This window comes from Eutrigla gurnardus, assembly GCF_963514095.1.
Source record: "Eutrigla gurnardus genome assembly, chromosome: 3".
In the NCBI taxonomy this organism is placed as follows: Eukaryota; Metazoa; Chordata; class Actinopteri; order Perciformes; family Triglidae; genus Eutrigla; species Eutrigla gurnardus.
In genome coordinates this window covers 7,441,296-7,456,035 of record NC_139917.1, presented here as the reverse complement: position 1 = coordinate 7,456,035, position 14,740 = coordinate 7,441,296, and the positions used below count along the sequence as shown (strand labels likewise).

The 14,740-nt window shown below is 46.1% G+C and overlaps 1 protein-coding gene across 1 annotated transcript in view; it reads right to left on the bottom strand.

The window, feature by feature from the left end:
- Positions 1–3,737: 3,737 nt before the first annotated feature.
- Positions 3,738–14,740, bottom strand: part of pvalb7 (parvalbumin 7) — a 42,269-nt gene continuing 31,266 nt past the window's right edge. The window contains exons 2-5 of the mRNA XM_084006386.1: positions 7,851–7,922; positions 7,499–7,628; positions 5,710–5,819; positions 3,738–4,288 (exon numbers count right to left, since the gene is read on the bottom strand). Coding sequence (XP_083862512.1) covers positions 4,263–4,288; positions 5,710–5,819; positions 7,499–7,628; positions 7,851–7,914 — 330 coding nt within the window. The 5' untranslated portion in view covers positions 7,915–7,922 and the 3' untranslated portion in view covers positions 3,738–4,262. The remainder of the gene's footprint in view (positions 4,289–5,709; positions 5,820–7,498; positions 7,629–7,850; positions 7,923–14,740) is intronic.

Here is a 14,740-nt window from a genome sequence, read left to right as displayed (position 1 = left end):
GGTACCCAACATACAGAGAGACCTGTTGTTAGTGTGAGTAACGTTACATCCTGGTACCCAACACACAGAGAGACCTGTTGTTATACTAACGTTACATCCTGGTACTCAACACAAAGAGAGACCTGTTGTTATAGTAACGTTACATCCTGGTACCCAACACACAGAGACACTGTTGTTATAGTAATGTTACATCCTGGTACCCAACATACAGAGAGACCTGTTGTTATAGTAACGTTACATCCTGGTACCCAACACACAGAGAGACCTGTTGTTAAAGTAACGTTACATCCTGGTACCCAACACACAGAGAGACCTGTTGTTATAGTAACGTTACATCCTGGTACCCAACACACAGAGACACTGTTGTTATAGTAACGTTACATCCTGGTACTCAACACACAGAGAGACCTGTTGTTATAGTAACGTTACATCCTGGTACCCAACACACAGAGAGAACTGTTGTTATAGTAACGCTACATCCTGGTACCCAACACACAGAGAGACCTGTTTTTATAGTAACGTTACATCTTGGTACTCAACACACAGAGAGACCTGTTGTTATAGTAACGTTACATCCTGGTACCCAACACACAGAGACCTGTTGTTATAGTAAAGTTACATCCTGGTACCCAACACACAGAGAGACCTGTTGTTATAGTAACGTTACATCCTGGTACCCAACACACAGAGAGACCTGTTGTTAAAGTAACGTTACATCCTGGTACCCAACACACAGAGAGACCTGTTGTTATAGTAACGTTACATCCTGGTACCCAACACACAGAGAGACCTGTTGTTATAGTAACGTTACATCCTGGTACCCAACAACACACAGAGAGAACTGTTGTTAAAGTAACGTTACATCCTGGTACCCAACACACAGACAGCGTAGCTTCAGAGTGACATCACTAACCACACTTCATTTATTATTTAATAATACATAAGTAAGTAACAGTAAAGTAAATAAATAAGTAAACAGTAAAAATATAAATATAAAAATACAATCGAGACATCACTTACCACACTTTTGGGCGTGTCATCTTTATAATGATGTATTTTCAGTTTTACTACAAAATTATACTTTCTAGATGTGTAGAAATATATTTTAAATTGACTAACATAATGGGCCCTAGTTTCGTGGCGCAGTGCAGGGCGGCGCAGGGTGGCGGAGCCGGCGTAATGCAAGTTTCGACCCATGCAGCCTTGCGCACGGTCAGTTTGGCAGTTTGGTGGATCGCCTGCGCCAAGATGGGTGTGGCGGCGCAGCAGGGGGAGTCATCACAGATTCAGCTTGGCGTAGTGAAAGTTTCGTGGCAAAAAGCCTCGCCGAGACTGCACTGAAAGCTCGCCAGCTGAAACCTGGTCTACTCTCGGCGCAAGGCGCAAATAAAGTCCATTCATTCAAGGCGAATCACAGCTGGCGGAGTGGAAGTTTGGCTGACGGCCCGCAGTGCGTACACGTCACCGAGACCTCACAGGCAGGTTTCCACAGTTCCAGGCACATTTAAATGCAATAAATATTCACAACATACACTATTTAATGCAACTAATTGAATCAACACGTGAATTTATATCTATATAGATTGTCCCGTCACATCTGACGTCAGATCAAAGGCGGATGGCACGCGTAACGGAAACTCAGCCTGTCGGACCAAAACATCTCCCTCTCTCTCTCCTGTTTTTTATAATATCGGCATTGTTATTATTATGATACGCGCGCACAGCGCGTGATGCGCGTGGTTGGAGCGGCAGCGCTGCTTCTGTCATCGGGTTGTCAAGTGACGGATCTTACACTGAACCTCCCCTAACGCATTAAAGGTGAGGAGAGGAGCTCATTTGATTGGTGACAGTGTTGCCAGGTGAGAAATGTAGGATTATCGTACCAGAGAAATAAAATTATCGTATTTTGAGGGAAATTATCGTACACCCGTCATAACCAAAATAACAAGTCTATTGATGCGCTATAGTCACTCTAGTGTTGAATAGCGTCTAACATGTTCACTCATTTTCAGCGCTTCTTCTTCCAGACTGGCTCTGCTTCTTCTTAATTTTTTATTTTTTTTCCTCACTCATGGGGCGGGCGCAGCGGACTATTCAGCCAATCATGGCCGTTGTTCTGAGGCAAACGCATCACTCGTAGCTCACATTTAGAAAAGCACGATTAGCTGGAATTTCCAGCCAATCATGAAACAGATGCCTTCAGATTCACAAAAAAACTCAGACAGACAGTTGCGACAGGCTGGTTACAACCAATTACAACCACACATTCACGGAATGGTGAAATTATCGTATTTCTGATCTTTTTTGGGATTAATGATCGTACATCGTACAGAGGGCAAAATTGTCGTACAAATAGGATAATTATCGTACACCTGGCAACACTGATTGGTGAAGATCTGAATCGGCTGTATTAATCCCAGTCCACGCCTCGTCTCCTCCTCGTCTCCCACTCACGCCTTCTTCTCCTCCCTCTTTCCCACTTGCGCGGGTGGGCGAGACGGGAGGTGTGCCTGCGCAAGCCCGCGCGGTGCACGAAACTTGCAAAGTCCAGGCGGACACACCCCGTCGGCGTGGCGCAGGTGCGCTGAGAGCTGACTGCGCCTGGTCTACGAAACTAGAGCCCCATATGTGTAATTCATGGTACAACAGCTTTATTTCTTAGAGTCAGGTGAGCTATCCGTATGCTAAATATGAAGCAGTCAGCAGCTGGTTAGATTCCCATAAACACGGGAAACTGGCTGAACCCAGACGCAACCTCAGATTCTGAAAGTGAAGCCAATCCTGAAGTGCCTCAAACTTGCCTTCTCTATGCTGGCCATCAGGGGGTGACTCCTCTGGTTGTAAAAAGAAGTCTGATTGTATAGAAGTCTATGAGAAAATGGCCCTACTTCTCTCTTGATGTATTATCTCAGTAAACATTGTAAACATGAGTTTATGGTCTCAATCTCTAGTTTCAAGTCTTCTTCAATCCATCATGATGTTCATTTAGTACATTGTGGTCCATTTAGAGTCAAACAGACCAGAAAGCAGGGGATGCTTTAGGGGTGGGGCTTCCTGCTGATTGACAGGTCGTTACCACGCTACCAATGCAAATAGCTACTTAGATGACTTTAACACTTTGCTGTAAAATTGACATTGAATTGTGAAGCTAACTTTGTTCGCAGCTTCACACCAGAATCCAGATAGATCCAGATCCAGTAAGATTGTTGTAGTCCACAAACCAATAGGGGACATCACAATGACGTCCTTTTCTGATACACAGTCTATGGAGGAAACGGATCAAATGTGTATTTGTTAGCTCTGGACAGTGCAAGGCTGTTTCCCTGTTTCCAGTCTGCATGCACAGATATGTTAACCTGACTGAGGGAGTGTTCAGCATATAGACTTGCCTGATATCAATCTTCTAATCTAAATAAGGCAAGCAAAGCAAATAACTGTATTTTCCAAAATGTTGAACTCTCCTTTAAGCTGATAACAACATGTGTTTTCATTAAACTGTCACATGTCTTGTGAAACAGATCTGTCTTGACCCATCTGTACAATCCGTTCAAATCTAACTTTAAAAACTCATCTTATATTTGCTCATAAATACAATATGATATAATGGATCTCTCACCTTGTGATTTTCCAGTTCTGATCCTGTTCAGTGTGTTATATTTTGTGATTTGAAAGTTTTCTGTCCTCTGTGAGTAACAATAAGTAAAGAGACATTTATTACTCAAGTTTTTGTTTATTAATTACTCACTCATTTCTTACTTACAGAGCTTTGGTCTCTTCACAGCTCATATCATTTTATTTTCTCCATCATGTGATTGGAGGAGGAGATGAAGGAAGGTGGATGAGGAGGAAGAGGAGTGGGAGGAAGATATGTGAACATCTAGAATAAAAACCATTGAGACAAAATGCACAATCTGAAATACACACAAGAATTAAATTAATATTAAGAAGTCTTCATAACATCTACAGCACTAGCACCACCTAACTATCTTTATGAAATCATCCAGAAAGATTCTTAAACCCATACAGCATGTGATTAAATATATAAATATATTTATAAAATGAAAAATAACACTGCTGCCTGTTATGTTTCTGCTCATGGTGGGCTGCTTCTGTCATGTTCAGTAGGGAGCAGGCCAGGTCTGACTTCTTCTGTGGGGTCCAGAGGAAAGTCACAGGAGTTTGAAGGTGGCAGATACAAATCATGAATGCAGGTACGAAGAGGAGGAGGAGGATGAGGAAGAATGGGGATATTCAGCTATCCCCTACTCATGCACCAAGACCTCAAACTCTGAAAAAGAAAACAGTTGCACAAATGATGATCTATATATTCTACATGTTGGCAACAGATCCATTGAGGAGACCAACATTGAATTGATCCTACTAGCATATAGTATGTGTTTAAGATCCTCTTTCAAAACATGCGGTTGCACTTCATTTTTTATTGTCACAGTTGCAGAATAGAAAAAGGGACCAAAATGCAGACAAAACGGGAGGGAGGTAAATTAAACATAAAATGAGCTTTAATTACAAAAGCTGATACAAAACCAACAGGGAACCAAACACCTGGATAGCATGAGGAACGTATACCCAAGACCGGAATAAAGGGCTGATCAAATGGAAATGTGTCGCAAGAAATGCACCAAGCAAAAACGAAATACCATTGAAATTGTTTTCGATGGTATGGCATGAACTTATTCTTCTTGCACCACACATCATATCATTTTTCTAACGGTTAAAATATGAAAACATTCATAACTTTTCAGCAGCAGGTGCAGTCGGACCACTCGTCAATGCCAAACTTGGCAGCAAATCAAATCAAGCCAGAGGCAGCTTGATGCAGGTAGGTAGATGTGTGAGGAATGGACAATTCAAGGGTGATATTAGTGGCATTATTATTTCACAATCTTTTGACGGTCTTTTTTCCCCTCCTCTTCATCCAACAGCAGAGCAACATCAGGAGATCCATGTCTGCTTGAATCCAGATTCAAGCAGACATTCAGAAGCGTTTTAACAAAGAGATTCCGTGGTAAACACATGGTGAGGAGTCACGATAGCACCATTTATAAAGAACTTTGGTTTGCAGTGTAGCACGGCAACGGGGTCTCCTTGTACAGAAGCATCCCGGCGTATTGGACCAGAGAGGGCGTGACATGGAACATGACAAGGCTGATGGTGGTGTGATGTATTAAATAAGCGTTGGAAATATGATTAGCTCTAGTGAAAGGTGAACTTTTAATGTTGTGCATATTTACACGACTCTTCAAGTTGCTGTGCATCATATACATGTTGATGATACAATGGCGGGCTCGTGTGAGTAACTACCGCCTTTCTATCTTCTTCGGATTAACGTTGTGAGCATGTTAAATCCTCTGGTGCCGGGTCGCCTAATAACACGCCTTCAAGACGCCACCTTCTTTCGGCTTCCCAGCTCACTCTGTTCACAAAAAGCTTGTCTCGCCTCGTTTCTCCTCTGTTGTAGCTCTGAGACGACCTCCGTTGGTGTCTACCGGCCGGCCAGCCAGTCAGCCAATAAGCCCCGGAGACGGAAATAGGTCAGTCAGCTGGTTTGGCAATTATTTATCTCTTGCAGTTGACTACTGTACATATTGTTTTTCCAAAATAAGATCCCATGGCGGTCCACAGGAAGGGGCAGGACTTAATCTTTCTATGGACCTCCTAAATCTATGCAGTGTTCCTCCACTTTCTCACCATCAATGCCGATCTTGCCGTCTCCATCCTTGTCTGCAGCTTTGAGGAATGCTGATGTCTCAGAGTCGGTCAGATCTCTACCCTCCTTAGAAAAGCCCTTCAGTACAAACCTGAGAGAAAGTACAGCATGTGGCAGAAAAGCATCAGTTTGAATGAACACATGACTCAGACGTTATGCAGTGTGTTATTTCAACACAGTTTCAGCAGTTTGTGTAACAGTCATCTATTGGTTGCCTGCTGAGGGAGACACATTATCCAATGTTTTCGCATCCCAGTCATCTTCCTTTTGTGCCAACATAACAAGCGGTATGTTGGACAACAAGAGAAGTGTTTGGTTTAAGCAACTAAACCTCTTTGTTATAGATTTAGCAACAAAAAAATGTTAGGTTTCAGCAATAATAAAAACATTAGGTTTAGAAAATGCAATGTTAAAGGTTAGGTTTAGGACACAAAACTAATCCTTCGGGACATTGTCCAACACTGGCTACTTAAAGGTCCTGTGTTGTTGTTGGACATTGTTGTTGTTGTAACCAACCTGTAAACCTGGGTGTAATCCTCGATGACCAACTATCCTGCACCCCCAACATCACTGCTGTGGCCCAATGCTGCAGATTTGCCCTCTACAATATCCGCAGGATTCAGACTTTCCTCACAAAGGATGCAACACAACTCCTGGTCCAAGCACTGGTCATCTCCCACCTTGACTACTGCAACTCTCTCCTGGTCAGACTCCCGGCCTCGGCAACTAAACCATTGCAGCGTATCCAGAACGCTGCAGCACGCCTTGTCTTCAATCTACCCAAATTCTCCCATGTGCCCCCCCCCTACCTATAGCACTGTGCTCATAGCACTGTTGTTCTTAAGGTGGTGAACAGCTACTACTTTACTCAGACGAGGACCTAACACTTGTTTCTATTTTTTCGCCCTTACTTTATCGGACAAAAGCATCTGCTCAATGTCTTAAATGTAAAATGTATGTAATGTTTGGATTTATTTTGACTACATAGTTAGGTTTAGATAATAAAACAAATGTTTGGTTTAGGCAACAAAACAAATGTTACATTTAGGCAACAAAAGTAACGTTATGTTTAGGCAACAAACGCAACATTTGGTTTAGACAACAAAAGGAACGTTAAGTTGAGGCAACAAAACAAATGTTAGGTTTAGGCACCAAACCAAACATTATGTTTAGGCAACCAAACAAATGTAAGGTTTTGGCAACAAAACAAATGTTTTATTATTATTATTAATTCAATTTATATAGCGCTTTTATGAACTCAAAGACACTTTCCAAGTTCCATTCATTCACACACAGTCATACCGTGGTGGTAAACTACGATAGTAGCCATCTGCCCTTGGGCAGACTGAGGTTTCGGCAACAAAACAAACGTTATGTTTAGGCAACTAAACAAATGTTAGGATAAGGCAACAAAAGGAACGTTAGGTTATGCAACTAAACAAATGTTAGGTTTGGGCAACAAAACAAATGTCTTTGGGACAGGCAGTGCGGAACACTGGTTTTGTGGTTGAAGGTCCCGTGTCGTTGTTCAGTCTCTCTTACTATTAAATACCACATTATAGCTCTGGACATGCATACCACATGGATGCGTTTAATTTCTGAGTCCACCATGAAAATATCCTTATTAACTTTCTATTGTTGTTTTGGTGCTGAGAGATACTAACAAAACAGACAATGTGTGTCCCTGTACACAAAAGCAATACATTATTGTGTGACTATTTCACAACCTGCTGTGAGACTGGACTGTTTGTTTTTGTGTGACGTCCTCACTTGAGCTCCTCCTCCTCTATGAAGCCACTTCCGTCCACATCCAGAACCCGGAAGACCTTCTTCACATTTTCAGCTGTCATGGCCCTCATTCCCACCAGTTCAAAGAACTTCTTTGGATCAAATGTTTCTCCTATAAAAGCCAAGACAGACGATTAACTTTCCTATACTTAACTATACTGGTTCAAAAAGACATACACACACACACACACACACACACACACACACACACACACACACACACACACACACACACACACACACACACACACACACACACACATGTGTGTGATAACGTTTCTGTGTTAACATTCCTGTTCCTGTTTCTGCTGAGAATACAACAACTCTTACAGACCTGCAAAGGCTTCAAGAGCTTTCTTGATCTCCTCAGCTTTCAACAGATCTGTCATTGCTGTCATTTTGTCAGCTGGAAAGAAGGACAGAGAGGGCATTTAAACAGTTAGGAATAACATTTCAATTCAATTTTATTTAAAGTGTCATAGCATAGCAGATGTTATCTGAGGACACTCCATGATTGATCAGGACTAGAACACGGTCATGATTTTCAGAGTCAATACATTTTCAAAGTCCCAACATCACAAAGGAGCAAAAGTTACAGAGAGTTACTAGTGGAGAGAAAACACTACCTTAACAGACTTTTCGGCAGAAATCTGTAGCAGACCAGGATCTTGGGTTCCATGTGCATTAGGTGTTGGTAATAGTATAGTAGTAGACATATTAACGTTAGTAGTAGTATTAATAGTTTCTAACCTGACCTGGGAGCACAAGAGTAGAGGATTTGATGTGATCCAGAGTTATTAGAGGACTGGATGAATAGTCCATTGGTCGGAGATCACAAACATACATAAAGTTACTGCTTTTGTATGTTTTGCGATAATTAAAAATCAATTACAGTTTTGTCTGTCTTTAAATTGTTACATTTTATCTGTGGAGAATGTGTCAGTGTCATGTTGTGTTTTTCTTCACCCATGGTCTTGTTGTGCATATACATATACTCCAATCACTTCCATGGCCACAGCTGTATAAAAGCAAGCACCTAGGCATGCAGCTCTCAGGAGAGCTCATTTGAGCAACTTTTAGACAGCTGAAATTCAGGACCATGGATGGGTTTGGGGCAATGTACATCGAATCCACTGTTGTTGGACCTCTGACAGCTGTGTGAAATTGAGGGAAAACAGTATAATAGGGGACCTTTAAGTTGCAATTCTGAAACACACTTGCTCCTTTCTGAAACACACTTGCTCCTGCACACAACACTATTTCATATATAAGACACTTCGTTCAAAAATGAAATCTCTGGGTACCATTGGGAAGACACATCTATTCAAAACACAAAACACATCGGGTAATTGAAAACACTAAGATACACACCTGAAAATACTTACTTACAACACTGAACACCAATCAGCCAGCTACAAAAAGGCCTCAGTGAAGCCATTTTGAGAACTTTGCAAGGATGGATGTAGGGAGAGCAAGAGGCAGAGGTAGAGGAAGAGGAGGACGTGGTCAAAGAGGCCATGCACGGACCATTATTTCCAATGACATAAGAGCAACTTTGGTGGACCATGTCATAAACCATGGCCTGACTATGAGGGAAGCTGGGCAGAGAGTCCGACCTAATCTAAGCCATTTGAGTTTCATCCATAATAAGGACATTCCAACTGGAAAACAGGTATGTCTTCATACAGTACATACAGTGCTGTAAAACATCCATCCATCCATCCATCCATCCATCATCTACCGCTTATCCTGTATTCAGGGTCACGGGGGGGCTGGAGCCGATCCCAGCTGTCATTGGGTGAAGGCAGGGTACACCCTGGACAGGTAACCAGTCTATCACAGGGCCAACATGTAGAGACAGACAACCATTCACTCTCACATTCACACCTACAGGCAATTTAGAGTCACCAATGAACCTATCCCCATCCTGCATGTCTTTGGACTGTGGGAGGAAGCCGGAGAACCCAGAGAGAACCCACGCTTACACGGGGAGAACATGCAAACTCCACACAGAAGGAACCTGGGGCCGACCCGGCAATCGAACCCGCGACCCTCTTACTGTAAAACAAAGCATACCAATAATAATTTGTGATTGCAAGCCAACGCCTGTTCACCCAACAGCAGGAACTTGCCATTGTGAACCTAGTCAGAGCAAACAATGCAATCCGTCTCCAGCAGCTACGGCACCAAATACTTGTGTGTTCAACATAAACCGAGTAAGCATTACCAGTATAAGACATCTTGGTAAAGCACAAAATGACCATGAAGCAACTGTACAGCGTCCCATTTGAGAGGAACAGTGTCAGGGTCAAAGGACTTCAACGTGAATATGTACAGGTAAGTGTTACAGTCCTATAAATTTACAATATAGTATTGCTGTAATCCAGTAACAGCTGAATATGTACCATTGTATCAGTACCACACAGCCATCCACAATATGTATTTTTTGTTACAGAGAATTTTGGCCATTGATGGAGCTGCACAGCCTCATGAATGTATTTTCATTGATGAGGCTGGATTCAACCTTAGCAAAACAAGACAACTGGGTCATAATATAATTGGCCAAAGGGCAATTGTGCTTGGCCCGGGGAAGCATGGAGAAAATATCTCGTTATGTGCCGCCATTGTAGCCTAAGTGGCGAAGTTTCGGGAGCAGGACCACACCTCAACAGCACCAATTTCCGCATCCTATAAATAACCACCTGACCCTCTCCTCCGCTTCGCTCCCGCACTCTGCGCCTTCGCTTCCGTGAGAGCACGCGACTTCGCCCAAAGAACGACCAACTTTGCACGAGCAAACTCGTGCGGATCACCTCAGAGGCAACTCACCTCAAGATGGACTTCGTCTCTCTATCCCCTTCCGACGACGACCTCTTCCACCGAGGCCACGATTCACCAGAAGCCAACGTCACCTCCATACCCGAGACCCCGACTTCAGTGGCTCCAACGATGTCCAGGACGCCAGCGTCCCCGATGAAACCCAGCTCCGTCTCATCCATAGTCAGTATCCCGCCTGGTTCATCCCTTCTCCATATCCAAGACTATCATAGCTCGCCCGACGAATCATCCGTGTCTCCCAGCCCACCTCCTCCAGCAGCCAAGAGAGGACGGGGAAACGCGCGGACAGAACGTCGCTGTCGCCGGAACTCGCCGAGGACCACTCCAGCCTCCCGCCGTCATTCCGACAAACCCGGCCTAACAACTCGCCGGTCGCAACGGCACCATGCTCCAGCCAGATCCCCCGACCAGCCTCCAGCTTCAAAAATCTCCGACTGGAAAGTAGCCACACTCCAAAAGACCTTAAAAGATAAAGGCATTCCGTTTCACAGATCCGATAATAAAGCAAAACTCTTCTCCACACTCATGGCCGCTCGCTCCGTCAACACCAGGTCGCTTTCGGGTGACGTCATCACGCACACCCCTTCCGGCAGCGACGTCGACGCTCTCGTTAAAGGGACAGCACCACCAAACAACTCAGCCCAAAGGAAACAAGAAAAGCAACATCAAAAACAGAGTCAGAGATCATCCGCCAGAACCAACAACCCCAGAACCGTCACCACCACTTCCCGCCATCCCTACACTCCAGAGGGGGCGCCCAGACGGATGTCAGGACCCTCCAACCTCCACCAGGTTCATCACCACCACCAGCATCAGCAACCTACTACCTATTACCAGCAACCATCGCAGCCAGTTCCAGCCGGGGCTCCTGGCACCGGGATGCCAGCGCCCCCTGCTGTCTATTTCCAAACACAGCAGCTCGCGGCAGCAGGGGTACCTGGCACCGGGATGCCAGTGACTCCTGCTGCTTACTTCCAACTACAGCAGCCTGTTCCAGCAGGGGCTGCTGGTGGTGAGCAGGAAGATGCCAGCGCCCCCCGCCGCAGTTTTTCAACAACCACCACAGTCCGCTCCAGTTCCTGGCACCGAGATGCCAGCGCCCTGCGCCAGGTGGCAGGGACCTGCGTCATCCCAGTTCCAGCATTCCCAGCAGCCCTGGTCAGCTGGGGTCATCGGCTCCGGGATGCCAGCACCCGGGCTCCCCCCCCAGCAGGCAACTCCTAGTTTCACTCTTTCCACAGCCAACCTTCCTGCTCACCACCCTAACACTTTCATTTCCCGTCCTTCCCCAGTTCCCACCAGCCTACGTAAACAGATAATAGACGGTAATTACATCGACCTCGCACTCCTAATCTTGCCTTCCCTCCACCAGCCACCCGCCAATAGATCCAACGAAGGTTAAGAAGGGTGCTCCCACTCTAAAGTGAGAGCACCCACACGCTCTAGAGAACTCAACCCCACAGAGTTTGCCTACGCCTTCTCCCTTTTTCGAGACGTCTTATGTTCCAAATTCCCCACGCGACGACATGAACTGGACGACTATCTGTCCACCATCCTGAACCTTGCCTTCCGCTTTGGCGGAAACGGCTTCTATCAATACCACATACACTTCACCTCCCAAGCTGCAGCCCGCCTCTCACAATTCAACGAGGCCACCTACTGGGGCACTCTTGACAACGAAATATACTGCCGCATCTTCGCCGCCCGCGCAGCTCTCCAATGCCCCCTTTGCGGCGGCCCATCTCACCCAGCCTCTTCTTGCTCCATCCCCACCCACAATGAGCCGTATCAAAGCCGAACGAGAGCGTCAGCATTCTCCCGCCTGTCGTCGGCACCTCCACCAGCACCCATTTCTCCTAAACGGGTGTCATCCGCACCCTCCACCTTCCCCATCACCAAAGGCATCGATAAAAAAGGCAGACACATCTTCCACCAAGGAGGACGTTCCATCTGCAACAACTTCAATAGCACCGGATGCTCCATGTCCCAGTGCCGCTTCCTCCACGTCTGCTCCTTCTGCGGCGGGGGCCACGCCCGCCCAGCATGCCCGCACAGCATGCCCGCACAACCCTACCTCGCCGAAACCAGGTGAGCACTTATCTACACCCATTAATATCACAGCTTTAGCAGAAGCACTTTGTAACCACCCCGATCCAGCTTTCGTTCACTTCCTGATTAAAGGATTCAAAGAGGGTTTCCATCCCGGACTTTCCACACACCCATCCATTCCTTTCGAGGTTAAAAACCTCCAGTCAGCTATAACCGATCCAAAATCAGTCGACCGCCTGCTGGCAATAGAAGTCAAGGAAGGCTTCATGATCGGACCATTCGTCCATCCCCCTTTTCCTAACTTTCACATCAGCCCCCTCGGCATTGCAACCAGGAAATACTCCGGCAAGAAACGCATTATCATAGATCTTTCAGCACCCCACGGCAGTACCATCCCCAGCATCAACAGCTTGATCCCGAGTGAGGATTTTTCCCTTCACTATGCCACCATCAACCATGCCATCGCCCTCATTAAACTTGCCGGCAAAGGGTCATGGCTCTCAAAAACCGACATCACCAATGCCTTCAAGTCCTCCCCATCCACCCCGACTTCTGGCGTTTCTTCGGTGTCCGCTGGCGCAGTGTATACTACTTCGCCGTCAGGCTAACATTCGGCTGCAAAAGCAGCCCCAAACTATTCGACACCCTGTCCGAAGCCCTTTGCTGGATCCTGTCCAACAACCACGGGATTCCTTACGTCATCCATCTCTTGGATGATTTTCTTATCATTTCCCCCCCATCATCACCACCAGCCTCCGGCCTGGTCATCTTGACTTCAGTCTTTGCCGACCTTGGAGTTCCACTGTCCGCCGAGAAAACCGAGGGCCCCTCCACATCCCTAGAGTTTCTCGGTATCACCCTCGACACAAATAAGTTCCAGGCTTCTCTCCCGGTTGAAAAGCTCAACCGAATCAGCCTCCTGATCTCCAATTTCCTTTACGCCCCGTGCTGCACCAAACGTCAACTGCTGTCCCTTCTGGGCCACCTTAACTTCGCCCTACGCATCATCCCCCAAGGGCGAGCCTTCATATCCCACTTACTATCTGTCGCTTCTTCCGTTCCATCACTCTTGACCTCCATCTCCCTGGATAGCCCAAGCCGTGCTGAACTCCGCCTGTGGCTCAACCTCCTCTCCAACTGGAACGGTATCACCTTCTTCTACCACGACCAACTTACGCACCCACATGACATCCACCTGTACACCGATGCCGCTCCTTCAGTCGGTTTTTTGGGGTTTCTACAATGGAAGATGGTTCGCAGCAGCATGGCCCCCAGAACTCGCAAATGAATGCCAGGTCGCTTCCTCTGCGCTCTTCGAGATCTACCCCATAATAGCCGCCGCCATCTTGTGGGGACACGAATGGTCCCGCAAATCCATTCTCATATATTCCGATAACCTCGCGGTCGTAGACATCATTAACAAAGGTCGCTCCAACTCCCCATCCATCATGCCATTCACACGACGCCTCATCTGGCACTCCGTCACCCATCAATATGTTCTCCGCGCAGCTCATGTACCCGGTCATGCCAACACCATTGCTGACTCTCTTTCCCGCTTCTTGTTCCAGAAGTTCAGAAGCTTGGCGCCTCACGCCGACATCTTCCCGACGCCAGTTCCTCCATATTCAGCGCTGACATTCAACTTGTAAATCCAGCGCTAAGACCCCTGATCAGCGAATCCCAGAGCTCCATCATCAATAGCCTATCACCCTCAACCCTCTCTTCCTACTGGACGGCTTGGAAAAGCTTCCATTTACATTTACATTTACATTTAGGTCATTTAGCAGACGCTTTTGTCCAAAGCGACTTACAATAAGTACATTTGTCAAAAGAAGGAAACAAGGAAACCACAACGAATCATTGCCGATAAAGTAAGAGCTAAAAGTAGAACAAGTGTTAGGTCCTCATCTGAGTAAACTAGTAGTTCAAGAGCAACAGTGCTACGATCAGAGTGCTATAGGTAAGGGTTTTTTTTTTTTTTTTGGGGGGGGGGGGAGGTCATGCTAGTCGAGGTGAAGTCTGAACAGGTGAGTCTTGAGCCTTTTTCGGAAAATGGCAAATGACTCAGCTGTCCTGACATTAGTCGGGAGTTCGTTCCACCACTGAGGCGCCAGAACAGAGAAGAGTCTGGACTTTGCTGAGCGACATTTGTTTGATTTCAGCGATGGTGGTACCAGCCGGCCAGCTGAAGTAGAGGAGCGAAGTGCTCGCTTCGGGGCATGAGGTTTGACCAGTGTTTGAAGGTAGATGGGTGCCGTTCCATTGATGGCCCTGAAGGCCAGTGTCATCGTCTTAAATTGGATGCGTGCTGCAACAGGGAGCCAGTGGAGGTCACGG